Source organism: Protopterus annectens, chromosome 8.part0 (assembly GCF_019279795.1).
Source record: "Protopterus annectens isolate FY-2018-M chromosome 8.part0, PAN1.0, whole genome shotgun sequence".
Lineage (NCBI taxonomy): Eukaryota > Metazoa > Chordata > Ceratodontiformes > Protopteridae > Protopterus > Protopterus annectens.
This window is the reverse complement of record NC_056741.1, coordinates 993,669,107-993,695,790: the sequence shown is the minus strand read 5'-3', so window position 1 is coordinate 993,695,790 and position 26,684 is coordinate 993,669,107. Positions and strand designations below refer to the sequence as shown.

The 26,684-nt window shown below is 38.8% G+C and overlaps 1 protein-coding gene across 1 annotated transcript in view; it reads right to left on the bottom strand.

Annotated features, from left to right (window-relative positions):
* The window catches only part of LOC122808380 (Schwann cell myelin protein-like), a 321,260-nt gene that overhangs the window by 78,723 nt on the left and 215,853 nt on the right, over window positions 1-26,684 (bottom strand). Inside the window, exon 2 of the mRNA XM_044079345.1 lies at window positions 11,869-11,969. Coding sequence (XP_043935280.1) covers window positions 11,869-11,914 — 46 coding nt within the window. The 5' untranslated portion in view covers window positions 11,915-11,969. The remainder of the gene's footprint in view (window positions 1-11,868; window positions 11,970-26,684) is intronic.

Here is a 26,684-nt window from a genome sequence, read left to right as displayed (position 1 = left end):
GCCTTTGGAGATTTTGTCCATATTCTGGGGCTGAAAGGTGTGGAATGAGTTATAGCCTGGTAGTGCAGGGGTGCTTTCTGCTGCCTTGAACCAGGTCTCTGATACAGCACAAATGTCGATGTTCTCCAGTTTAAGGAATATTTCGAGTGAGTGCATTTTGAGATTTAGACTTCTAGCATTGAACAGCATGACCCACAGATTGCATTTGTTTGTAGCTGTTATGGTGGTAATTTGGTCTTTGGAATACAGCCTAAAAAAGGCACTATAGGTGTGGCAAGGGCCTTGGTCAGTATCTGGAAGCCCTGGGGTGACAGATGCAGGCCATCTCTGGCAGAGGGTCGAGGTCTGTCAATCATGTCATCCCAGACAGACAGATACTGGATCCCCTTAGAATGACACCAGAAACTTAGCCAATTGTTGAAATCAATCAGTTGCTGCTTGTACTGTGGTATAATTCTGGGTGATAGTAGAACACTGCTCAGAGCTAGGGTCATACCAGCCTGGGCTACATAATCCGAGAGCTTCTCCATGTCTCTTTTTATGTAGTCCAGCGGGGTATGTCTCAGGTCATTCACAACCACATGTACAATGACAGAGTCATATTTGTACCTGTTGTTGAGGGACCAGAGTGCATGCATTATATGGTGGATCCTGGCACCTGACAGACAGTTTACTGTTACTTTCTCCTTATTCAACCTAGTGAGTGGGACATTAGTGTGCATCACTATCGAGTCACCTATGACTAGTGAGCTGGGCATGGTGTTTTGCCTTAGGGGCTTTGGTTAAGTGGCACACTGTTTAGGAAAGTTATATGTCTCATGACTAGTGTTGTGTTGTGGTGGTCGAGGGTGTTAATGCCTTGGAGGTCTCTGCTGTTTGGTTAGATTTTTATTGAGAGCCTCCATAAAGGTGGGTGTGTGGTTTTTGTTCTTATGTGAAGGCAGTGCTGGTGTGTGTTCTGGAGGGCTATGTGTTCCATGTGGTGTGGTGCACATGTTGACCTTCTCTTCTTGGCCAGCTATTCCAGTCTTGGCTGGAGAATGTGTGGCTTCCAATTTGGATATATAAGTGACATCTCGCAAGTCTGAGTGTTGGGAGGTAAGAAGAGAGGGTTGTCGGTGTACATGAAGCAGTTGCTACATAGCCTCATGATTCCCACATTCACCAGGTTCATAGGGCAAAGCACAGGGAACTGACCTTTAGTCATGCCTGGAGGGGTGGACATTAATAAGTACTGGAGCTGTTTCCTTGTAGAATGCTTAGTGCTGATAGCACTTTTCTATGCTACAGTAATTGCTACAAGAAGTCTGGTAAAGTGCTAGACTAATAAGCTATTAAAAGTGCAGGAGAGGAGAGAACTAGCAGATCTAAGGGAAAAATTGAAGAACAGACTTTGGAACGACTCAAAAGCTTACAAACAGTCCTGGATACAGCAAAGCTGTATATGGGCTAGACTAGTTACAGGAAAGGTGGGAAGCAAGAGCAAATGTAGGCTTTTAAACCAGAAAATTGAAAGAGATGGAAAAACTGCCCAAACAGCCAATAAACTATAATTTATGGGCCAGAAACCACTCCTCCTGTGGTAGATAGGCTACCCAGTGCTTGCCACTCCCACTGATAAGCTAGAAGGCATCCCTCCAAAATAGAAAGACTTGGGGGGCTGAGTAGTTTACAAACAGTCCTGGATATAGCAAATCTCTATCTAGACTAGACTAGTTACAGGAAAGGTGGGAAACAAGCGCAAATGTGGGCTTTTAAACCAGAAAGTTGAAAGACATGTAAAAACTGCCCAAACGGCCAATAAACTACAATTTCTGGACCAAAAAACACTCCTCTTGTGGTAGATAGGCTATCTGGTGCTTTCCACTCCCACTGATAAGTTAGAAGGCTTCCCTCCAACACAGAAAGGCTTGGGGGGGGGCTCAGAAACTTACAAACAGTCCTCAATACAGCAAATCTGTATTTGAACTAGACTAGTTACAGGAATGGCAGGAAACAAGCTTAGAATTTTTTTTACAGAAAAACAGCTAAAACAGCACGAAAACAATTCAAGTGCAGTGCAAGCTAGCACACTTGAGTGTGCAGCAATATTAAAGCAAATGCAGTTTTAATAAATGCAATTTATTTAAACTGTATTCTGAACTGAATTGAATTATTGTTTTATTCAACTCTGAATAATTAAAAAGTGCCAAGAAATATACTTATCAGCTGAGAAGCAAACTCAGTCAGAACACAAGGAGATTCTAGCAATGTTTTTGTTAGTAAAGTGGAAAGAGAGAAAGCAGGAACAGAAGATAATTCAAGGTTAAGAACCTAAGTGGGATGGCCTTCCCAAATGTTCTCTCTGTATTAGGTAGAATGAGCTAATGACATTAGTCTGGGAGGAGTGTCCCAGATCAAATTTACAGTAGGGGTGAGCAACTGCAAAGCCACCAAGTATAAGAACACAACACCAATAAGGATGGGGGTCGGAAACTATTACAGCTACTAGCTAAACTATTAGGCAGAAAACACTACAGAAATGTTTAGCACAGCAGAAAAAACAACAGTGAGCCACTAAAATGAAAGTTTCAAACAGATAAAAGAGCAAGAAGACTCCAGAGAATTCTTTTAACTGCAAACAAATCAGTTATATGATATACTCCTTGGCTGGAAATAAGAACAAACAAACTGCAGGCCTCTATACAGACTATGCTACCTGACTAGAACACAGAAGCCTCACAAAAATGCACAAAAAAGCACAGATAGAGCACTGACAAACAGAACATACAACTCTCAGCGGGGTGGATGTCATTAGTAGATATTTTGAGTTATTTTCAAAAGGCTTCAAATTCATTCCTACAAGTAAGGGACGCATTGCGGACACACTTATTGATTTAAAATTGTTCCTGAGGAAGAAGAATTTAGAAATTTTATTCCAGGGACATGAAAGCAGGAATACTAACACAGAAGTTAAGAAAGCTAGTACCATAAATCATGGACCTAGTTTTGGGGAATAATTTTTTGAGGGTGAATTCTTTAGGCAGATTCAGGGTGCAGCTATGGGGGCATGTTGTGCCCCCACCTATGAAAACATTGTGCTTATGGTATGGGAAGAAAAGTTCATTCTTCACTTGGAGTATGCCCAACATTGGGTCTATTATAAATGATAGCTGGATGATATTTGTCTTTTTTGGAAGGGTAATAAAACTAAGCTTATGGAATTAATACAATATTTGAATCAGACTACAGAATTTTTAAGATTTACAAATCATATCAAGATATCAATCATATCATATCAAGAGATGAATTCTTTGGATATCACAATAAAAAAAGATATAGAATTACAGGAATTTGCATCAGTGGTGTATAGGAAAGAGACCTTCTCTAATTCCTATCTGTATTTCACCTGTTCCCATTTCTTTAAGCAGAAAAGAAGTATTGCAAAGGGACAATTTATTCACAGTTGTAGAATGACCTCTAAAGATGTGGATTATGAATGTAAAAGTAGCAAAGTAAGGGACATGTTTCTGGCTAGAAAATACCCTAGGGAATTGGTAGCAGAGGTCATGGCTGAGGTGAGGGCAGGAAAATCTGGCAGGTTTAGCCCTATTTTGGGGGGGGGGTGAAAGGGTGAATACTTACCACAGGCAGGTTTCTCCTATGGACACTAATATTACATTGCACCATCTAGATAATCAAGGGGATGGTGCTTTTTGGGGTTAACTATGTTATGTTTTACAGTCAGGATACCCCCAACATTAGAAATACAATTTTCCAACATTGGGGTAAGTTTGGTTGCTACTCCAAGCTGGAAGTACTGTTTAAAGCCCCTTTAAAGTTCACTTATAAGAAAGGAAGAAACTTAAATGAATTATTGGAAAGAGATTACAAGTTAGTCCATAGAAAAAGATTAGGTACTTATAAGTGTGCATTTTGTGCTCAGTGCCCATTTATTTTAAATCAGGATTCAGTGTGTATTTCAGACAGGGGTTACACGGTTAAAAGTGATAGCTTTTCCAACTGTTGCAGTGAAGGTTTGATTTATTTAGTTTTATGTAAACAGTATGCAGCATTTTTTGTTGGAAAAACTACATGTAAATTAAAAAGAAGGATCTATGAACACCGTAATGCTATTAGAATACTTGACAATAGCAATGCACTTTACAAACATACCCCAGCATGCACACAGGCAAGATGGTTTTTTTTGTGCTTGAAAAGGTGGATCAGGATGTGGGGCGGAGGGGTCCCTGGGAGACCAAGACTGAGGTAAGGGAGTTATATCGGCAAATGCTTTTAGAGGCCAATAGGACCCCGGGGTTTAATGAACATTTATCTACTGCCCCTATATTGAAAATGAGAGCTGCAAAACGGTAACCTGTGTGGCCTGTTTTATGACAGTGCTGCAATATATTTTTAATCAAATTTATATGCATTTAGCCTATTCATGTTGTATTTATGTGAATTTTACTTCATGCACTTTAGTATATAGGTTTATTCATGTATAATTATTTTGTTCGAAGAATTTAACAATGCATTTTTATATATATATCTATTTACATTTATATATTTGTATATTCATATATTGATGTATTAGTATTTATATAGGAACATTTTGGGCTGGTTTTAAACTGTTTTTGTGATCTACTTCTTTAACTGCACTAGTTTGAACTTATTAAACAATTATGTAATTAAGGGATTATGGGGTATAAAAGAGGATGTAGCAACTAGTGATGCATTTATTCATACATCTGAAGAAGTCTTGCTGACGAAAATGCTTTGCGGAGTGTTGCATTTATGTTCTGAATAAATGGCTGTTCCTTCTTATTACTGCTTGGTACATGACTTTGTGGACCTCCTTTGGTGCCTGTACCTGTTTTTTGTTTGTTATTAGTATCTTCAGGTACCTTGCCTCACCATTTTGTTTGTTTACTGGCCTTATGGAGGTTATGGAGGACAGTGACAGCTCCCCAAATGGGGAAGTAAGGAAAACTGAAGATTTGAATGAGTGACTTTCTCGAGTGTAAGGGCAGCTAACTCAACTTATACATTTGATGTCAGCCAATTCACATGGTAATGCCTGTAATTCCTCAGCTGATTGCAGTTTACCAGATCTGGGAGGTGCTTCAGGGTCTACGCCTTCACCAGCTTGCTATCAGGAAGCCAATATTCATTATGGGCAGGCTGGTAGATGTGCGGAGGATGTGATGTTATTCCAGGCACCGAAACCACACAGAGATACGAGAGCCGGGTCCCGAAGGGGACCTGAGCTATTTTAAAATCTTTGAGTGTAAATGGATTGAATAAAGACCATATGGATATTGGGTTCTGAGCAATGGATTGATGGAGGCTGCAATTGTGGTTTGCGGAATGGATGGTTTTCAGCAGAAAACTGACACTCTACCAACACAATGGATGGGTGGACTAATTCGGATTCCATGGCCAGTTGGCTTATTCAACAGAGTTCTTTTCAATCTACCAAGGTACTGTTATTGACATTTTGGAGAATGAAGTACATGGAGGGACTTCTTCTTCTTCTTCTTTCGGCTTTATCCCGGTTAGGGGTCGCCACAGCGGATCACCTGTCCGCACATTGAATGGCAGTGGAGTTTTACGGTGTCGAGTTGCCAGCCCGGCGCCCAACCTTCCACAGAAGGCACACTCACACGCACACCTAGGGCCAATTTAGAGTGTCCAATCCACCTGCAGCATGTCTTTGGGATGTGGGAGGAAACCGGAGCACCCGGAGGAAACCCACGCGACCACAGGGAGGACATGCAGACTCCGCACAGAAGGCACCCCAGCCGAGGATCGAACCGGAGAACCTCTTGCTGTGAGGCGGCAATGCTAACCACTGCACCACCGTGGCCGCCCTAAGTACATGGAGGGACTGATATAGACAAATCATATGTTACCAACATAAAAAAACTCGCTGACTTAATTTTTAAACATAAAGCCCTGGGTATTGATAACTGTTATTTGAAAGTCTGTATATCTAGGGGCATTGTACCAAAACATTTGCGCATGTACCAATTCCCAAACAATGTGGTGGAGGGTTCTACCTTCCACGAGAAAATTTTACAGATTTTTGACTGCAGTGGACATGAAGTAATGAGGGCATTAAATAAAGAAAATGACAGGCAAATGCAAAAATTGTTTGAGGACACTGAGCATTTAAATAATGCTGTGACTAATGATCTCATGTTTTCCATTGAGGATGAGAATAGGAAATATCACCTGATTAAAAAACAGGTGGAGGATAAATTTAGCATAATACACAAAAGAAAATGCGGGAAAATTGATAGGGACTTAAGGGAATATCATCAGAAATGGGCATATCCCTTCCCTAGGAAAGACTCATTTCCACGTAGAGGTTTTATGGGGGAACATGGTCACTATAGGGGTTCAGATACACAGGGGTATAATACCCATAATGCATGGGGGATACAACATGGACAGTATGACTTCAGGATGAATAGGGGACAAGATATTCCTGACAGTGCAGACTTTCCGGAACTTAGGAGGTCAGATAGATTGAGACAAAAATCCCCGGTTCAATATTTTCAGAAGGGTCCCCCAAATGGCAGGAGATAATAGAAGAAATAGTTGGTGAAGGGGGACAGGAGGAGGTGGAAAGTATTGTGGTGGAAGGACCAAATCATATATCTAATGACTTTAGCATTTACAATTACGGTGGGGTGGATGGCATTAGTATACATTTTGAGTTATTTTCAAAAGGCTTCAAATTCATTCCTACAAGTAAGGGATGCATTGCGGACATACTTATTGATTTAAAATTGTTCCTGAGGAAGAAGAATTTAGAAATGTTATTCCAGGGACATGAAAGCAAGAATACCAACACAGAAGTTAAGAAAGTTAGTACCATAAATCCCCCCTTGCACCCACAGTTGAGAAATTTTGAGGTGCAAGTAGAAAGGGAGATTAGAAAAAGCATTGCCAAGCAGCAGAGTTGTTGGTACAACCTTAGCAAGGAAGAATTTGATATTTTCAAATCTGTCCAGGAAAATCGATATGTCGGGGTCATGCAGCCTGACAAGGGGAGAGGGGTGTTTTTTATGGACAGTATCCTGTACACTAGCACGATGCTAGATATGTTAAATGATACATCCAGAGAGATCAGAGTGTCCAGGAATTAAATAAATTTGGCATATCACAAAACTGATTTTGCTTTGAATGACATGCTAGAAGATGATCTTATTAGTCAGGACACTTTCAAATATCTTTGCATGGAGAAGCCTAGAATACCTTCCATCTTTGGGATCCTCAAGGTGAACAAAAACTTGGAGGATCCCCCCCATGATACCTATTGTAGCTGCCAATGGGTCTAAAACCTACCCCCTGGCTAAATATTTAGACCTTAAACTAAAAAATATGTGGACCAATGCTAGTGGAATACTCAAAGATTCTTGGGATTTCCTTAGGAGTATTACAAAGGATATGTATTCAGATTCCCTTATTTTTGTCACATTAAATATACAGGATTTATTTGATGTAATCCCCCACAAAACTGGCATAGAGTGGTTCCAGGAGGCAATTAATAAATATGGAAATTTGGACCATAACACTTTTTTAGTGTTCACAGAACTCATGGACCTAGTTTTGGGGCATTTTTTTTATTTTTTGAGGGTGAATTCTTTAGGCAGATTCAGGGTGTAGCTATGCCCCCACCTATGCCAATATTGTGCTTATGGTATGGGAAGAAAAGTTTGCTCTTCACTCAGAGTATGCCCAACATTGGGTCTGTTATAAGTGATACCTGGATAATATTTGTCTTTTTTGGAAGGGTAATGAAACTAAGCTTATGGAAATCAGACTTCAGAATTTTTAATATTTACACACCATATTTCCTATCAAGAGATTAATTTTTTAGATGTCACAATAAAAAAAGATATAGAATTGCAAGAATTTGCATCAGTGGTGTATAGGAAAGAGACCTTCTCTAATTCCTATCTGTATTTCACCTGTTCATAACACTTTAAGCAGAAAAGAAGTATTGTAAAGGGACAATTTATTCACAGATGTAGAATGACCTCTAAAGATGTGGATTATGAATGTGAAAGCACCAAAGTAAGGGACATGTTTCTGGCTAGGAAATACCCAATGGAACTGGTAGCAAAGGTCATGGCTGAGGTGAGGGCAGGATGATCTGGCAGGTTTAGCCCTATTTTGGGGGGTGAAAGGGTAGATACTTACCATGGGCAGGTTTCTCTTGTGGACGCTAATGTTACATTGAACTGCCTAGATAATCAAGGGGATAGTGCTTTTGGGGGTAAATATGTTATGTTTTACAATCAGGATACCCCCAACATTAGAAATATCATTTCTCAACATTGGGGTAAGTTTGGTTGCTACTCCGAGCTGAAAGTATCATTTAAAGCCCCTTTAAAATTCACTTATAAGAAAGGAAGAAACTTAAAGGAATTATTGGAAAGAGATTACAAGTTAGTCCATAGAAAAAGATCAGGTACTTATAAGTGTGCATTTTGTGCCCTGTGCCCATTTATTTTAAATCAGGATTCAGTGTGTATTTCAGAGAGGGGTTACACGGTTAAAAGTGATAGCTTTTCCAACTTTTGCAGTGAAGGTTTGATTTATTTAGCTATATGTAAACAGTGTGCAGCATTTTATGTTGGAAAAACTACATGTAAATTAAAAAGAAGGATCTATAAACACCTTAATGCTATTAGAATACTTGACAATAACAATGCACTTTACAAACATACCCCAGCATGCACACAGGCAAGATGTTTTTTTTTTGTGCTTGAAAAGGTGGATCAGGATGTGAGGGGTGGGGTCCCTGGGAGACCAAGATCGAGGTAAGGGAGTTTAATTGGCAACTGATTTTAGAAGCCAATAGGACCCCGGGGCTTAATGAACATTTATCTATTTCCCCTAAATTGAAAATGAGAGCTGCAAAACTGTAACCTGTGTGGCCTCTGTTTTATGACAATGCTGCAATATATTTTTAATCAAATTTATATGCATTTAGCCTATTCATATTGTATTTATGTGAATGTTACTTCATGCACTTTAGCATATAGGTTTATTTATGTATAATTATTTTGTTTAAAGAATATTTAACAATGCATTTTTATAAATATATTTATTTACATTTATGTATTTGTATATTCATATATTGATGTATTAGTATTTATATAGGAACATTTTATGTTGATTTTAAACTGTTTTTATGATCTATTTCTTTAACTGCACTAGTTTTAACTTATTAAACAATTATATAATTCAGGGATTATGGGGTCTAAAAGAGGATGTAGCAGATAGTGATGCATTTATTCATACATATGAAGAAGTCTTGTTGACAAAAATGTTTTGGGGAGTGTTGCATTTATGTTCTGAATAAACGGCTGTTCCTTATTATTGCTCGGTACATGACTTTGTGGACCTCCTTTTGGTGCCTGCACCTGTTTTTTGTTTGTTATTAATATCTTCAGGTATGTTGCCTAACCGTTTTGTTTGTTTACAAATCAGTTATATGATACACTCCTTGGCAGGAAATAAGAACAAACAAACAGCAGGCCTCTATACAGACTGACTAGAAAACAGAAGGCTCACAAAAATTGCAGAGAAAAACACAGATAGAGCACTTACAAACAGAAAATACAACTCTCAGTATGAAAAAGCAGTTTATAGTTAAGTAATTCAGTAAAAATGCAATTACAGTAATGAAACACTGGAAACTTCACTACTCCAGGGCCTGCCTCCATAGCAAACTCTTACACCTGCCATTGTAAGATTCAGCATGCTGGGCATTATAATGCAATCTTTTTGCAAATGTCTAATTTTCATATTTTACACTTTTTTATTACTTTATTTCTTTTTGCATAACGGCTTGTTTACACATCGCTGCGCAACACCCAAACATGATATTTGTATTAGAAACTATATTATATTTTTTATTTATTTGCATTGGTTTTTGGACTCACACTGGCCATAGATTTGGATATTTGCATGCCTGCGGTGCCATATCCACCCTTTTTGTTGGGCTTTTACAGCGCCTGTTTAATATTTACAGTCCAGTACACAGTTTCTATCCTTGTGCATTTCTTACACCAACATGGCACCTACACTGGTGCCTTTCTGCTTATTGTATCACAAATCAACCTTATTTGCATGGATTTCACCAGCTTATGAGGTGATTTGCATTCCGCAGACACTTTCATGACCGCACACTCGTGCAGACCCCTCCGTCCTGTTTATTGGCTAACTTGGCAGCCATGTTCAATGTTGGGACTGTGCCACTATGCCAACACAGCAAACCACTCTGTGTAGGGTTTATTGAATTCCACCCATTGTATCTACCACTTTTGCTTACTTTCTGTTCAGATGTCAGTTGCCAAGTAGCTCTTCTTCTAAATATGCTTATTTTATTTTATTATTTATTTATTTAACTTTTGCTTACCAGGAAAGTCCTACTTGGAATGAACCAATGTTCAGTGGGGGCCCTGGGAGAAATATTCTAGACACGTCTTTGTAAGATGGGAGGAAACCAGAGCACCCAGGCTGGAGGAAACCCACATGAATACTGGGAGGACCTGCAGAATCTGCAAAGAAGGCACCTCAGAACAGAATCAAACCAGAGAACCTATTGCTGTGAGGCAACGATGCAAACCACTGCACTGTCAGGTCTATATTACATGATCAAATGGTCAAATATTCAAACACATAATAAACGAACTGTAATAATCGAACTGCCACAATGTCGAATGGTTCAATGGAGGTCTCCATATAGTGTGGAAATGGAAGTTTTCCATTGTTTACACTGTAGTGCGATCTGGGAGTTGGTATATTTAAGTAGCAGGGGGTGTGGGGGTGCAGGGGAGCTTGCCTCTGCATAGAGCATTGAAATGGTTTGTTTGGGTGGGTTTTTCTTTTTTTTTTCTGTTCGACATTGTGGTGGTTTGATTATTACAGGTCGACTATTATGTGTTTGAATATTTGACCATTTGGTCACGTAATATAGACCAACACTGTCCTATGTCCCACATGTTAATATTAGCTATTCAACAGTCACTCAAAATAAAATGCACTTATCTAACTTTTGTGTATTGGGTGATATTGAGATTATCCCTTTATTGTTTAACTGTTTCCTACAATAAAAAAAAAAGTAAGAATAGTTTGCTCGATGCTGTATGTTCATGTGTACCTCTATCATAGATAAAGATGTGTGTGTGTGTGTGTGTGTGTATGTGTGTGTGTGTGTGTGTGTGTGTGTGTGTGTGTGTGTGTGTGTGTGTGTGTGTGTGTGTGTGTGTGTGTGTGTGTGTGTGTGTCTGTGTATGCACACATGAATGCATGTTTAAATTACATGCCACTGATTGAAAGCAGACCTGATAAAATGGGCTGTGGTATTTCCAGATCAGTGATATCTGCAAGCTGATGGCAGGACTGGATTTCTGCCAATGAATACTGAATTACACATGTGACTATAATGTATGCTGACAATATTTAAGTATTTGGTTAAATATGGCCATACTATGAATATTTCTATAAAATATCCGTTTTAAGCCTATAAACTATTAGAGTTACAGTATCAGCAGTAAGTCCATGAATCGGCCAGACATGCTCTTTGAATACTTATAAAAAATCCAAAGAGCAATGAGGTAATTAGGGATTCACCAAATTTAGTATCAGGTGGTAAAGCTGAAATTGTAAAACAGCTTATTTTTCTAATGTGATTTAAAAAGGAACAGTATGACAGTAGTTTGTTTTCTGGGTCAATCACACAATGTTTTCCGTCATTGCTACATAATTGAATATTCTTCTGTCATGTCAGTACTAAAGCACTATGACTCTATAACAAAGTATAAACAAATTCAAGAAAACATAATAAAATAAGTATTGCTTTACCTTGTATAACAAAATATTCAACAATGGCAGCTTTAAGGAAATCCATATTTTAACAAAGGATTGTGCCTTAGTTGTAGATGACAGAGAAGGTGATTAATTTTCTAAAATACAAAAATGACAGTGTTAGTTACACTATAAAGAATGACACAAAAATATAAAGGCATAGGTTCATAGGTTAGTACTAGGCTAACTGCCCTTGGGAGCCATTTTAAGCCTAGCCAATTATCCCTTTTGAGACTCAAACCCTGTACCTTGTGTTTGTAAGGCAAATACCTTAACCGTTAGGCCACCCTCCCAACCCTTTGGGGGCATAACTACTTTTTACTGTATTCATTTTTGGATTAATAATATACACAGAAGTTATTTTTGTGCTAATAACCCAATGTGAATTCAAACCATTTAAATGCAGATATGAGTCTGCTAATCACATTTTTCCATAATTAGTATTCATGCTGTTGAAATAATCTAGCCACTAAAATTCACATATTCTCCTTCTGACACTAAACGATTTGTAAAGAGCTGAAGCACAATCAGAATAAAGCACTAGGTGACAGAAACAAAAAACAAAGTAATAACTATAAAACTGACACCACTGCAGATGAAACTCTGTATTGTTATTTGGTTAAGTTCCTTTAACATCAACCAATAGATGATTTCTTCAGAACAATGTTCAAACTCCAGTAAGCCATTTAAATAACATTAAAAAAATCACATGATACAGTATCATCCAGTCACATTTCAGCATTTCATAAAGCATCAGAAAGACATACAAAATACCAAATTTCAGTATGCAAGTATAACGATAACTACCTGTTATATCATATCTATATCAGGACTTTTGTTGACTTTAATTTGAGGGAATGTTTCATATAAACAATCATTTACACTAGAAAATCTAGTAGCACTTAATCATAATTACACTTCAACATTTCTAGTTCTAGTATATATAGTATAGTGCTATCTAATCTCCTCTCCTTAGGTTAATATTATCTCTGTTAATGCCAAAAAACTTTCAAATGTCTGATAATATATGTGAATATTGAAATAAACTATTTTTATTTTATAGCATTATTGTGCTCATATATTCTTTAATGAATATCAAATTGAAAAAAAAACTAAATAAGCCTGTTTCCTACCTTTCCTGTAACTAATGTTCCAGATAGAAATTTGCTGTATCCAAGACTGTATGTAAGATTCTGAGCCCCCAAGCCCTTCTGTGTTGGAGGGAAGCCTTCTAGCTTATCAGTGAGAGTGGTAAGCACTAGGTAATCTGTCTACAACATAAGTAGTGGTTCTGGCCCAGAAATTGTAGTTAATGGCCGTTTGGGCAATCTCTTCCATCTCTCTCAACTTTCTGATTTGAAAGCCTGCATTTGCACTTGTTTCTGCCCTGTAACTCGTTTAGTGCTGATACAGATACTTAAGTTTTAGCACATAAATTTGCTTATTCGTGCTCAGCACTTGTTCAGAACTTGTAAGCACTAAATAAGCTACTAATTACTATAGCACTAAACCTTCCTCATTACCTAGAGGAAAACAGTTTTTGTACTTACTTTTCTCACTTGCTTAAAGAAAAACAGCTCTTGTACTCACTTTCCTCACTTATCTAGAGGAAAATAGTTTTTTATTCAGGCAAGTCCAAGGGTCAGCTCCCAGTGTTCTCTCCTGTCTATCTGATGAATCTGGGCATCTTGAGGAAATGTAGAAATTGTCTCATGTACACAGACAACCCTCTGCTCCTACCAGCCAACACTACAACCTGTGAGAGATGCACTTATCTAGCCAAACTGGAGGTAAAGCTCTCTCCAACCAAGACTGAACTTGACAGTCATGAGGAGAAGGTAAACATTTGCACCACACCACACTCATCACATAGTCTCACTAAATCTACACTACTAACATCCACAAATAGTAACACAAAACATTTGTGGAGGCTCTCAGTAATAATCTGTCTAAGCAACAGAGACCTCCATAGCAGAAACACAAGCAACCTCCATCCCCCAACACAACCCAAATAACATAGCCCACAGACTCATTGTGCTACTCAACCACAGCCAATAAGGCAAAACAACATACCCAACACACTAGTCATAGGTGACTCTATAGTCAGGCACACTGATGTCTCACTCACCAGGCTAAACCAGGAGAAGGTTACTTTCTGCTGCCTGTCGGGTACCAAGGATCTGCCACATAACCCATGCACTCAGGTCACTCCACAACAAGTACAAATATGACTCTGTTATTGTCCATGTTGGTGTGAATGACCTGAGATGTACCTCCCTGGACTACATGAAAAGAGACATGGAAGAGCTCTCCGATCTTGTAGCCCAGGCAGGTTTGACCCTAGCCCTGAGTAGCATTCTGCCATTGCCCAGAATGATACCGCAGTACAAGGACAAAATGATTGACTTCAACAATTGGCTAAGCTTCTGGTGTCATTCTAAGGGGATCCAGTATCTGTCTGCTTGGGATGACATGGTCGACAGACCACGATGCTTTGCCACAGATGGCCTGCACCTGTCGCACCTGGGATTCCGGATACTGGGCTAAGGCTCTTGCTGCCCCTATAGTGCCTTTTTTAGGCAAGGTTTAAATGACAAATTCACCACCATAACAGGAACAGGCAAGCAAAAGCTGAGGGTAATGCTACTCAATGCTAGAAGTCTAAATCTCAAAATGCACTCACTCGAGGCACTCCTTAAAATGGAGAACACTGATATCTGTGCAGTGACTGAGACCTGGTTCAAAGCTCCAGAGAGCTCCCCTGCACTACCAGGCTATAACTCATACCACACTTTTCAGCCATGTAACCTGGACCAAAACACCAAAGGTGGAGGTGTGTCCTTATTCATTAAGGATTTCCACACCTCAAGGCTAGTTGCTCAGCATAATGCATCCGAGGTTATCCAAGTGCAGCTAACTCTGGGCAAAACTGCAATCCAAATTGTAGCTTGTTACAGATCCCACATTATTTGAATCAAACACCAGCAAAATCCATTAGTTGTTAAGCGCTTTCATCACAGACAATGACTTCATCAGAACAAGTTCATCCTTGTTCTGACGAAGTCATTGTCTATGATGAAAGCGCTTAACAACTAATGGATTTTGCTGGTGTTTGATTCAAATAAAGTGGAGTTTTCCTTGATGGCTACTGGGTGCATTACTTTTGGTTACTAGTATTTTTCGTGCATCCTGGAACTTTTTATCATTTTGCTACAGATCCTCCACCATGCCCCAGGATTCCCACTCCTCTTTTCTTGATGTACTGGAAAATATTAGGGTTCAACCAAACACCCTAATAATGGGTGACTTCAACTACCCCACCATTAACTGGGAGAAATACTCGTGTACCAACTCCTTAGCTCAACGCTTTCTGGAATTAATAAACTTCAATGCCCTGGATCAACTTATCCACACCCCCACCAGGGGCAACAATATCCTAGACCTAGTCATTACCAACATGAGTGACTGGTGTTCCAAACCTGAAGTCAACTCCTCGTTGGTCCGATCCGACCATAAGCTAATCACCCTTGATATCCATATCCTGCTCCCACCCCATTAAGGAAACCATGGTAAAAAATTTCTCCAAAGCCAACTTCACGCTTCTTAAGACAGAAGTGGTGAACTTCATGACATCCATGCAGATGGACAATGCAGTTACGACTGCTGAATCCTACACAAATGCACTCTATAAGCACTTACACAAGTGCATGAATCATGCTATCCCAAACAGAACCAAGATGCTATCCTCCAAAAAAAGGAAGCCAATCTGGTGGTCCCCTGCCATAAACAAACTGTACAATGGAAGGAAGAAACTGTTGCAAAAGAGAGTAAAATCCTATGAGTGGAGGAGCTCCCTGGTCAGCCTCAGTAAGAAGCTGAGATCCCTTATAAGATTCTCCAAAGCTAGATAGGAAAGCAAAATCGCCACTAATTCTAAGGACAACTGTAAAGCATTCTATAGCTATGTCAAGAATCTCGATGGCAACACCCAGATCTGCTCTGAGTTACGGCACAGCAGCACAAAAGTTACAGGACCAGCTGATATTGCCAACATCCTGGCAGATAGGTTCAGTGCTAACTTTACCCCCCCCACCCTCTAAAGGGCCCATATCTATACAGAAAGAATGCAGAGTCCCTGTAATCACAACTACGTAGGTAAAAGCTGCACTCTCTAAAGCCAAAAACACAGCATCCATGGGACTGGACAACATCCCAGGCTGCATTTTACATGAACTTCAGAACAAACTGGCCCCCCACTTAAGCACCATGTTCAATAATAGCTTCACATCAGGCTTTGTGCCCACTGAATGGTGCACAACAACAGTTATCCCACTCCACAAAGGGGGAGCCAACACTGATCCCAGGAACTATTGACCTATTAGCCTGATGAGCCTGGTCTGCAAAGCCATGGAACGTATCATCATGGAACTCATTAACAAAGACATTGGTAACCTCCAAACTCTGCATCCCACCCAGTTCAGGTTTGTGAAAGGCAGATTATGCCTCCCGAACCTGATCTACTTCTTTGAGGCAGTCACCAAAGCCATAGAAGAGGGTAAGGTGGTTGACACAGCCTATTTTGACCTTGCCAAGGCTTTCAACACCATCCCTCATTCTGGAATTATAGCTAAACTCAGTAAACTAGGTATAAATCCTTATGTCACAAGATGGGTTGCCAACTGGCTCACTGACAGAACTCACACTGTAAAAGTTGCAGACTCCAAATCTGACCTCAAAGCAGTGACAAGTGGAGTACCACAGGGTTCTGTCCTGTGACATCTCCTGTTTGGTATCTACTTTTCTGAAGTACAAGTTAACACAGAAGGCCTCTGGCTAACAAAGTTCACAGCTGACTGCAAACTAAGAGCCATAGTCAAGTCCCCAAATGATGTGGACATCCTACATGAGGGCCTTGCTGAGACAGATGCTTGGTGTCAGAGCCATGGCCTCAAACTCAATGCCAAAAATTTCAGTATCATCCCCTTTGGTAAAAACTCTGTACCTATGAACTACCACATAGGCAGCAATCTACTTAACACAGAATGTGTGATGAGACATTGGGATCGAGGTGGACAGTAGTCTTTCCTTTGATAGTCACATTGCCACAGTAGTCAGGAAGTTCTTCTACGTGGCACACCTCATCATAAAAGGGTTCTCATCCAGGAAAAAAGAGGTCATTGTTCCTCTCTACTCGACACTCATTAGACCCATTATAGAGTACAATGCCCCTTTTGGAATGTACCTCACAAAACATCTGCAGCAGCTGGAAAGGCCACAGAAGTACCTCATAAAGAGGATTACTGGCCTCAAAAATATGCCCTACACTGACCGTCTAAAAAAACTCCAGTTTTACTCCGTAGCATATCGCCTACTCCGAGGTGATCTCTGCCTAACATATAAAGCTATGTCAAACCCAGAGCTGTTGGACATGCTACACCTAAAGAAATCCCAATCCCTTCGAGCTACATGCTCTAGGGACCTAAACCTTGTCACCACAATAAACAGGACATGCTGGAGGGATAATTGCTGTCCCAGAGACTTCCCTTACTCTGGAACAGGATATCCATCTATGTTAAGCAAAGTTCTTCATTAGCACTCTTCAAGAAAAATCTTGATGAGTGGATGGGAAATAGGAAATACTTCTGTGTCTCTGCTTGACAATGGCACAGGAAAATAACTTTCTTGGGTGGCGTAAGCCAGGGAAACTTGTTGACTAGGCTTACGTAGGCCTTTGAGCCGATAGCCTAGTACCCACCTATGAACTTATGAACCTATGATTTACCTACATAACATGCATTGCATGACTGACGAATAGCCAAAACAACTCTAAAACAAGTATATGCTAGCCTTCTTCATGTAGCTATATGCTTACTGTACCCATGCAATGCCAAATAAGTGCTAGAATTATTAAACCTATACTGCTTATAGAAATCAGAGACATAAGTTCATCATGCCTACTATGAAGTTAATGAAACACTTTAGAAGTAATCTCCTCCCAAAATACTTTTTATATTTATATGCTCTTACACATAAAACTAGGAAGATTACCAGCAGACTGGAAAACATGAGTTTCCTCTTAATATATTCCATTTGTTACTTGAGGCATTCATTAGAGCAGAAACATCAACACTATAATACAACACAAAGGATTTAGACCTACTGTCTTAAAACCCTTATTAGGATTAACCATTCCACCTAAAACTACATTCCCTGTTAAAAAAGCAAATGCTGAAATTGACTTAAATTTGTATTTCCTATGCAAAACTATTTTTTTTCACTGATTTGTTTATTTTTTATTATTATAACCCATGTCAATGAACACATTTGATACAAAGTGTACTTCTTGAGAATAAAGGTCATCCTTTGAGGTTAATATGCGAACACAAACTGTTGTTTCACAGTGCTCCTCTTGTAAAATTAGTATGATTGCTAGTATAAAACCAATGGACTTTAGCATGTTTTTTTTCCATATATAAAATAAATTGTTTTGCAAGAGTATCCTTGCAAGCAGTAGGATTCAGAAAGGTGATTTTAAATATCCTAGATGCTACCAGCCTTAGAAATGAGGTAGTTGTATCCAACTTTTCCCAAAATAAATGAATTTATTCTCTCTTCATTACCAAACTGAAAATAAATGTTTTACACACACACACACACACACACACACACACACACACACACACACACACACACGCACGCACACACACGCACGCACACACGCACACATGCACACACACACACGAACACACACATGTGCGCACACGTGCACACGCTCACGTGCACACACACATACACACACACACACACACACACACACACACACACACACACACACAAATACAAATGTGGGTGCAATAGCTATTAGCACATGCTTATAAGAAAGAATGCTGCTTTTAGCTGATTTTTGGCCTGACATCAGCTTTTTGTATGTCACATTACTGTGCTGATTGGGAAGTTGCACTTTTCCCACTGTAGTGTGATCTTGGAGTTGGCATATGTAATTTGCAGGGTAATGTGGGATGCGTGTGTGTGTTGTGTGTGTGTGTGTGTGTGTGTGTGTGTGTGTGTGTGTGTGTGTGTGTGTGTGTATATATATATATATATATATATATATATATATATATACATATATATATATATATATATATATAAATATATATATAATATATATATATATATATATATATGGATCCCTATCAGATGATAGATATTTCATATGACTGAAACTCATTTGACTGAGACCATAAGACTGAAATTTCAAAAGACTGAAAAACCACTTGACTGAAACTCATAATACTGAAATCTTACAATGCTAAAATTCAACATACTGAATTGTAAATTGGAAGATATAAAACCAGAATAGGTGGGGGGGGGGGCTACACCCTCCACACCCCCCTAACTATATATACCAACTCCAGGATCCCACTACAGTGGGGAAAAGGCCATATACCTTTTTCTTTCTATATTAAGAATCAGTCACCTACATAACTGCAATAAAAATGTATTTTGCCAAAATATTCAGAAGTAAAACTGCATTTCCTTACTCATTCATTCTTTCACGATAACATAAACATAAGGGGGTGGCAAGTATCCCATTACCTCTCCTTTTATCTAGTAATAGTACTGCTTGTTTAAAAGACAGTAATTATTAGATAGAATGTCATCCAGTAAAGTGTAAACAACCTCTAACACTCTTCTATACTGTAAAATTAGTATACATAACATATTTTGAAACATATCTAAACTGATGTACTGAAACATTTTGTGAGTTAGGATAATAAAGTGATTTTTATTAGTTCATAGTAAAGTACTAGACTAGCTGTTACTGCAGACAATTTTAAGCCTAGCCGATTTCCCTTTTATGCTTAAAATAATCTATCCCATTTGGTTACAGATTTGCTATACCCAATTTTCTGTTTCCATTTCATAGATGTAAGGTGAATTTGAAAATGAATAGGGATGAACTTTGTTTTCTGTGGATGGGGAGTCTGTTACATAGCAGTGGCATCCACTGCAAAATTAACATGTCCCTCCAAACCATTCTGTTAATTTTGCAGAAGAGGTTTAGATTTCTAGACCAAGTAATTATGATGCCATTTGACTCACTGAAATGCAGTTAATCCCACAGGTCACCTCTTAGCAGTCTGTAGGACACCAAGTATAGTGACAGGGCTTTGAGTTGGTCCATGTAGGATATGTTGTTTAGGCCATGCACCTCTTTTTATTAATGTATCATTGTGGGCATTCCAGTTGATGCATGTGTCTTGACAGGTACATGCTAAAGGGGCCATTATATTCAATGACTAGACTAATGAGGGATGAGTAAAGGGGGCAATGGCATCCTTAGATCTAGACACAATCCCTTTGTTTATAAGCTGTACAGCATTGAAGGATGTTTTGAGAACAATAGACACATGTTGGTCAAAAGTTGGGTCACTATTCTCATATGTTCCAAAATCTTAATCAACTGTGTCGACTCTTATGGTGTATTGCCAATATGGTAGTTCACCGGGACAGATGACTTCCCAAAGGCTGCACTCATTCATTTTTTGGCATTTAGTTTCAGACCATGTTTTTGACACCAATTATTTATTTGAGACAAACCTTTCTGCAGGATGGCTAAGTCATTTGTGGATTCAATAACTGCTCCTAGCTTTCTGCCATCTGCAAACTTAGTCAGCCAGAGCCATTTGGTCAAGTCAAACACAAACAAGGATTCCAGGCCGCCAAAATCTTCTTCTTTACTATTTTAATAAAGCGCTTTTCATCTTACAAGGTTGAATGACTTCTTCAGATGTCAGCCAGAGCCATTTGGTATTGGTTTCACTTCAGAAAAGTAGATGCCAAATAGGAGAGGTCCCAACACAGAACACTGGGGGACTCCAATGCTGACCTATCTTTTTGTGGAGGAAACTTCCCCTATTTTGATTATTTGCATCTTATTTGTGAGACAGTTGTAAATCCATTAGGAGACATAGAGATCTATTTGTAGTTTACTTATCTTTTCTACTATGCCTGAGTGGAGAATCGTGTCAAAAGCTTTGGCCAGGTTGATGTATGTGCACCAATTTGCCTTCACGCGTGGCTTTGGTGATCTTTTTAAAAAAAAAAAGTTACAAAGTTGAGTAAGCATGACATGCCTGTGATGAATGCAAACTGAGAAAGGTCTAGCATTTGGAGGTTCCCTATGCCCTGAATGATTAAATCCATGATAAGTATTTCCATGGCTTTGCATATGAGGCTGGTCAGACTTATGGGACTGTAATTGCCTGGGTCTGTTGAAGGTCCTCTATTATGCAAAGGAATGACTATAGCTGTTCTCAATTCACTTGGAATAAAATCTATATGGAGGCTGAGATTGAGCATGTTGTTATGAATGTGGCTAAATCATGCTTCATGTTATTTAAGATACATCCAGTGATATAGTCAGGACCCAACAATGCAGTATTTTTAGCTTTTGATAGCACTTTTAAGACTTGGTCTTGTGTGATAAATGGAATTAAGCCAGTTTGAGGTATAAATTTGAGGGCCAGATGAAGGTTAGAGATGGGTGAAGTCAGAGCTAAATATATTGGCCAGTAGGTTAGCTATATCTTTAGCCTCAATGTAGGTAACATTGTTCATAATCAGCTCAATGCATTGGTGTATTGTGCTTTTGAGATTACAGACTTAATTAAAATGCCTTGTGATTGTCTTTGGCTTCGGTAGCTATTTTAACCTCAAATTTGAAATTGGTAAATTTTATTAACCTCCTGATTTTTTTATTTCAATGACAAGGGCTCTAACATTCAGTTAATTACTCTTATTAATATTGATCATCATTATTTTCCTTTTATTATAAGGCTTGTTGATATCTTGATTCCACCATGTGGGATTGTTACTAGGGTTTGCCATGCACTTATTCCTATTGGGTACAACAGCATCAATGCACCTGTTTACATGCTTGTATACTGTAGAGTAAATTTCTGCAAATTCAGTGGAGTTGACTGGGTTTGGTGGGGATTTGAAGCTTGTCAATGTATCACTTAGGAGTAGGTAGTTAGTCTTAATGAAATTTCTAATGGTACTTTGGGTTGAAAAGATCTCTGGTTTCAGTTTTATTTCGAAGGAGACTGCTATATGGTCAGACCTGACAAGTGATGAAACTATATTAGGGGTGGTGCAAGATACTCCCATATTAGTAAGGGTAAGATCCAATATGCTATTCTCCCTAGTGGTGACCGTTCATACACTAAAGTTAGGAAATTAACTTTTTTCCACTGTAGTGTGATCCTGGAGTTAGTAGATTTAATTTTTTGGGGAGTGTGGGAGGCAGAATCCCCCAAATGGGGGCTGCAGGGGGGCTTACCCCCCCTGCATAAATGTAGTAGAAGGTGTGCTCGTGGGTGGAGGGGATCTTATTTTCTTGTGCAATGTAGTTTTCAATGTTATGAAGCACACTTTCAATGTTCTGAGTTTTCAATGTTTTGGGTATTCAGTGTTTTGAATTTTTGATGTTATCGTCTCAATGTTATGAAATTCAACATTATGAAATTTCAGTGTTATGAAGTAGACTCATACATATATATATATATACATATATATATATATATATATATATATATATATATATATATATATATATATATATACACACACACACACACACACATTTGTGTGTGTGTGTGTGTGTGTGTGTGTGTGTGTGTGTGTGTGTGTGTGTGTGTGTGTGTGTGTGTGTGTGTATGTATGTATGTATGCTAGTACTCTTACAGTGGGCACACTAACTTGTATTCCTTATGTCCGTCTGCAGTTAAAAGAAAAACTCACAAAGCAACTCTGCTCAACAAATCAACTCCAGGAAAAAAAATTAAATGTAACTGTGTTTGCAAACGTTTACTGCACCCTGCTTCCCCAAGTTGGGGCAAGCCCAGCACATCTCCAATCATATATATATATATATATAAATACACACACACACACACACACACACACACACACACACACACACACACACACACACACACACAAATCTCAACAGTTGTACAAACATAAAAAGGGAAAAATGTTCCCAAAAGAAAGATTTACTGTTGGTGCACTGTTAAAAAGTGTGCAAACAGTACTTTTATATGAAAAACAGCTATCAGAGAGTTCAGCTTCATTGAACTGGTTTTGACAAGTTGGTTCCTCATGGATATGTCATTTGACAAGCAGTAGGGCAGTCACTGTTGGCAAAGAGATCTATACACATGGTTTTCATTAGCTCAAAGACTGTCTATTTCCCATTCTGTGGAGTGCTGCATGCCAGCATTTTTGCTACGCATCTCCATGTAATCGTATGGTAATTTGTAGAAATGGTCATCTGAAGTTGCAGTGACTCAGTTTGCTTGGTCGTGATGTACTCTGTTTATTGCAATGATCTTTTTGTGGTAAATTGCAGTATTTATTTTCCAGTTCTGTATGCACACTGCCATTCACATTATTCACCTTTCTCTTCCTTCTGTCCTGCAACATTAAGAATCACAGGAATCTGAAGAAATACAAGGCAATTGAGTCTTTTGGTCATTTTCGTCTTGCCACATTTAGACTGTACCTCCTTTTTCAAGGAGGGCTAAGCCAGTCAGGAAAGGGGAGAATTTTGCATCCAAATCCTTGAGTTCTTCTCTGAAGGAAGGTGATGTATCACGCTGCTTAATTTGACATTATTCCAGAGCTGGAGAAGGTGCTGTGTAATGAATCTGTCTTACCACTATTTTTTTATTACTGCTAATGAAAATGTAGATCCCCGGTTCTGATATTTGTGGGACTATTTGGTTTATGGAGATACAAGAAATCCAGAACCACTGGATCCTTAATGGTATGGAAGGCAATGCATAGATATCCCTTCAGATGTCTGTGACATATAGAATAAACAGACAGTGCCTCCAGTCTTTTATGATACTTTAGAGTTTTTAAGTGAGTAATCGTCTGATTTTGGGACGTCTGTGGTCTTTCCAGTTGTTTGATATGTCTAATAAGGTACATCCTTAAGGAGACATTATATTCAATAATTAGCCTTATCAGTATGGGGACAATGAGGTCTTTTGATCTGGATAATATTCTTTTGGCAATTAGCTGTGCTAAGTAGAAGGATTTTCTGAACTAATGTTACATGATGATCAAAGCAGAAGGAAATATCAACATAAGCTCCAAGGTCTTTAACAATATTCTCATTTTGGAGTGGGGTATAGTCTGTGTTGTATGCTGAAGGAAGAATTGTTTACTAAATGTCACAATATTACAGTGCTATACTTTTTAGCATTTAATATGAGCCCATTTTAGTGCAACAGGTACTTACAACTGGAAGTTCTTGCTGAAGGGCTTTGGCATAAGAAGGGACTTGATAATGAACTCCAGTTTATTGTCATCTGCAGACTGGTTAACCAGATGTCTTGGTTTATGGTCTGAAGATCAGATAACTAAATATTAAACAAAGAGGTCTCAGAACTGAATCAAGTGGGGCATCGTTGATTACCTTCATACTCCCTAATAAGGCACAAGCTGCGTGCATAGTGTGGGTTCTGTGTTTTATACAATTCACTATTCATCTTACTACAAAAAATCCATTTTTAATGTATTAAGTTTACTAACTATGCTAGCATGATAATAGTGTATAATGTCTTGTCCAGGTCAAGGTAGTTTGTGTGGACATCATAACTGCTGGCAACAATCTGTACTACCCTTTAGAAGAAGTTAACTTGATTCATTGACCTTGACAAAGGCAAACTGTTGTGGGTCTATCCTGTGGAGATTGTGAATATCATAGTTTATCAGGTCAGTTAAAGCATGTTCCATGGCTTTACAAAGAGTTGTCAGGCTGATGGGCCTATAAATCCCAGGGTCAGTGGTGGGTCCACAGTTGTGGTGTGGCATTATATTTCTTTTTTATCCTGTTGCAAACTGTGGCACATCACAGTATGATCTTGGCAGTACTTGGTACTTCATAAGGTGAGGGCAATAAACTGTTTATTATACCTTGTTACTACTTCATAAGGTGAAAGTAATAAACTATGTGATATAGCTTGTTTCTTGGTGTCGGATTACTGTTATGTTGTGTCATAAAGAATCATATATGTGCTGGGAAGCATAACCTTATGTGGCAGAATTACATTTTCACTAATCACTTGCAAATCTTCATGAATCAGAGGCTTAGATAGGTAAAAGTGCACTGTAAATGAAATTCTGTATTTGATTATCTAAGACTTGTTTGTGTCTTTCGGCTTTTCCCGGTTAGGGGTCGCCACAGCGGGAACTCCGGTCCGCTAATGATTGGTAGTGGATTTTTACGTACCGGGTTACCAGCCCTAACACACAACCTTAAACGAAGGCATGCCCCATTCATGTATGCCTTCACACAGTAGATGCTCTAGCTGAGAACTGAATGGGACAACGTCTTGCTATGAGGTGACAATGCTACCGCAGCACCACTAAGACTGAGTAAAGAAAAACAATCTACACATTAACATTACTTCAGAATCAAACTTAATCATAGGAGAATATATTGCACTGTCAGACACATTTTGTGTCAAATGACATGAGAGGTTTCTTTCAACTAGAGACAGAAATGATGCAGAATGTAAACATGCTGAAGGCAAAATACACAACTTTTGCTTCAGGTACAGCAATGTCTCTCGTTCACGCTTGCTTTCTCTCTCTCTCTAGATATATATATATATATATATATATATATATATTATATATATTATATATATATATCTATATCTATATAGCTATATATATATATATATATATATATATATATATATATATATATATATATAGGTTCCATTCAACCAACTGACAAATTTACTTGTTGAACTGCAAAAAACGCTGGTACAGGTGATTGAAAATCAGCTGATCGATGTACTGTTGTGTGAGATTACTGTACAGTGGGGATTGAGGAATTTGCCCTTTCCCCACTGCATTATGATCTCACAGTTGCTACATATAAGTAGCAGAGGGTGTGGGAGGGGGGCACCGTAGATACGTGTGATTCAAAGTATTGTGTTTTTGAATCTTTGTGATTCAAACCATTTTGAGAGTGTGACAGATGTTTGATGTTTTGATACTTCAACTATGTCATAAAGAACATTATATATGTTTTTATATACCAAAAGGTGTACAAGATTACCATCTTATGGGTCTATATTACAAGACGGAGGACGCATTCTTTCGAATGCGTCTTTGTCAAACTTAAAAGGCTGAAAATGCAAAATATCGAAGTGGCTGTTTAGCAAATTCTTTCCCTGGGGAAGAATTCACTTGGCCGCTTCAGTTCTTTGCCATTTTCAGCACTGTAGTGCGGTCTCGGGGTTGGTATATTTAAGTAGGGGGGTGTGGGGGGGTGCAGCCCCCCCACATCAGGGGGTGTGGGTGTGAAGCCCCCCACTTAATGTAATGTTTGAAATTGATTTTCATTTATTTATTTATTTATTTTTGTTGGAACAGCGATTTTATTCCCTTGGAAAAAAATCGCTGTTCTGACACTTCAGCATTGTAAGCTTTCACTTACATAGGGTCGGTTAATCACTATTCGCATTTTTAAGAATTTGGTGATTTAATATAGACCCCATCTTACAAGTGTTTCCACATTGGGCATTAAATGCCAAATCTCTGATGACCAAAATCACAAGACTGTGATTCCCCAAACATAAATGGCAGAACCCTATAATTTAAGTGCTTTTGCAGGGGGCAAGCCTCACCACCACCCCACACTCACCCAATTTATATCTACTAACTCTACGGTCAGACACCAGCTTGAAGAAGGGAAATGGCACCATAAAAAGTGCATCACT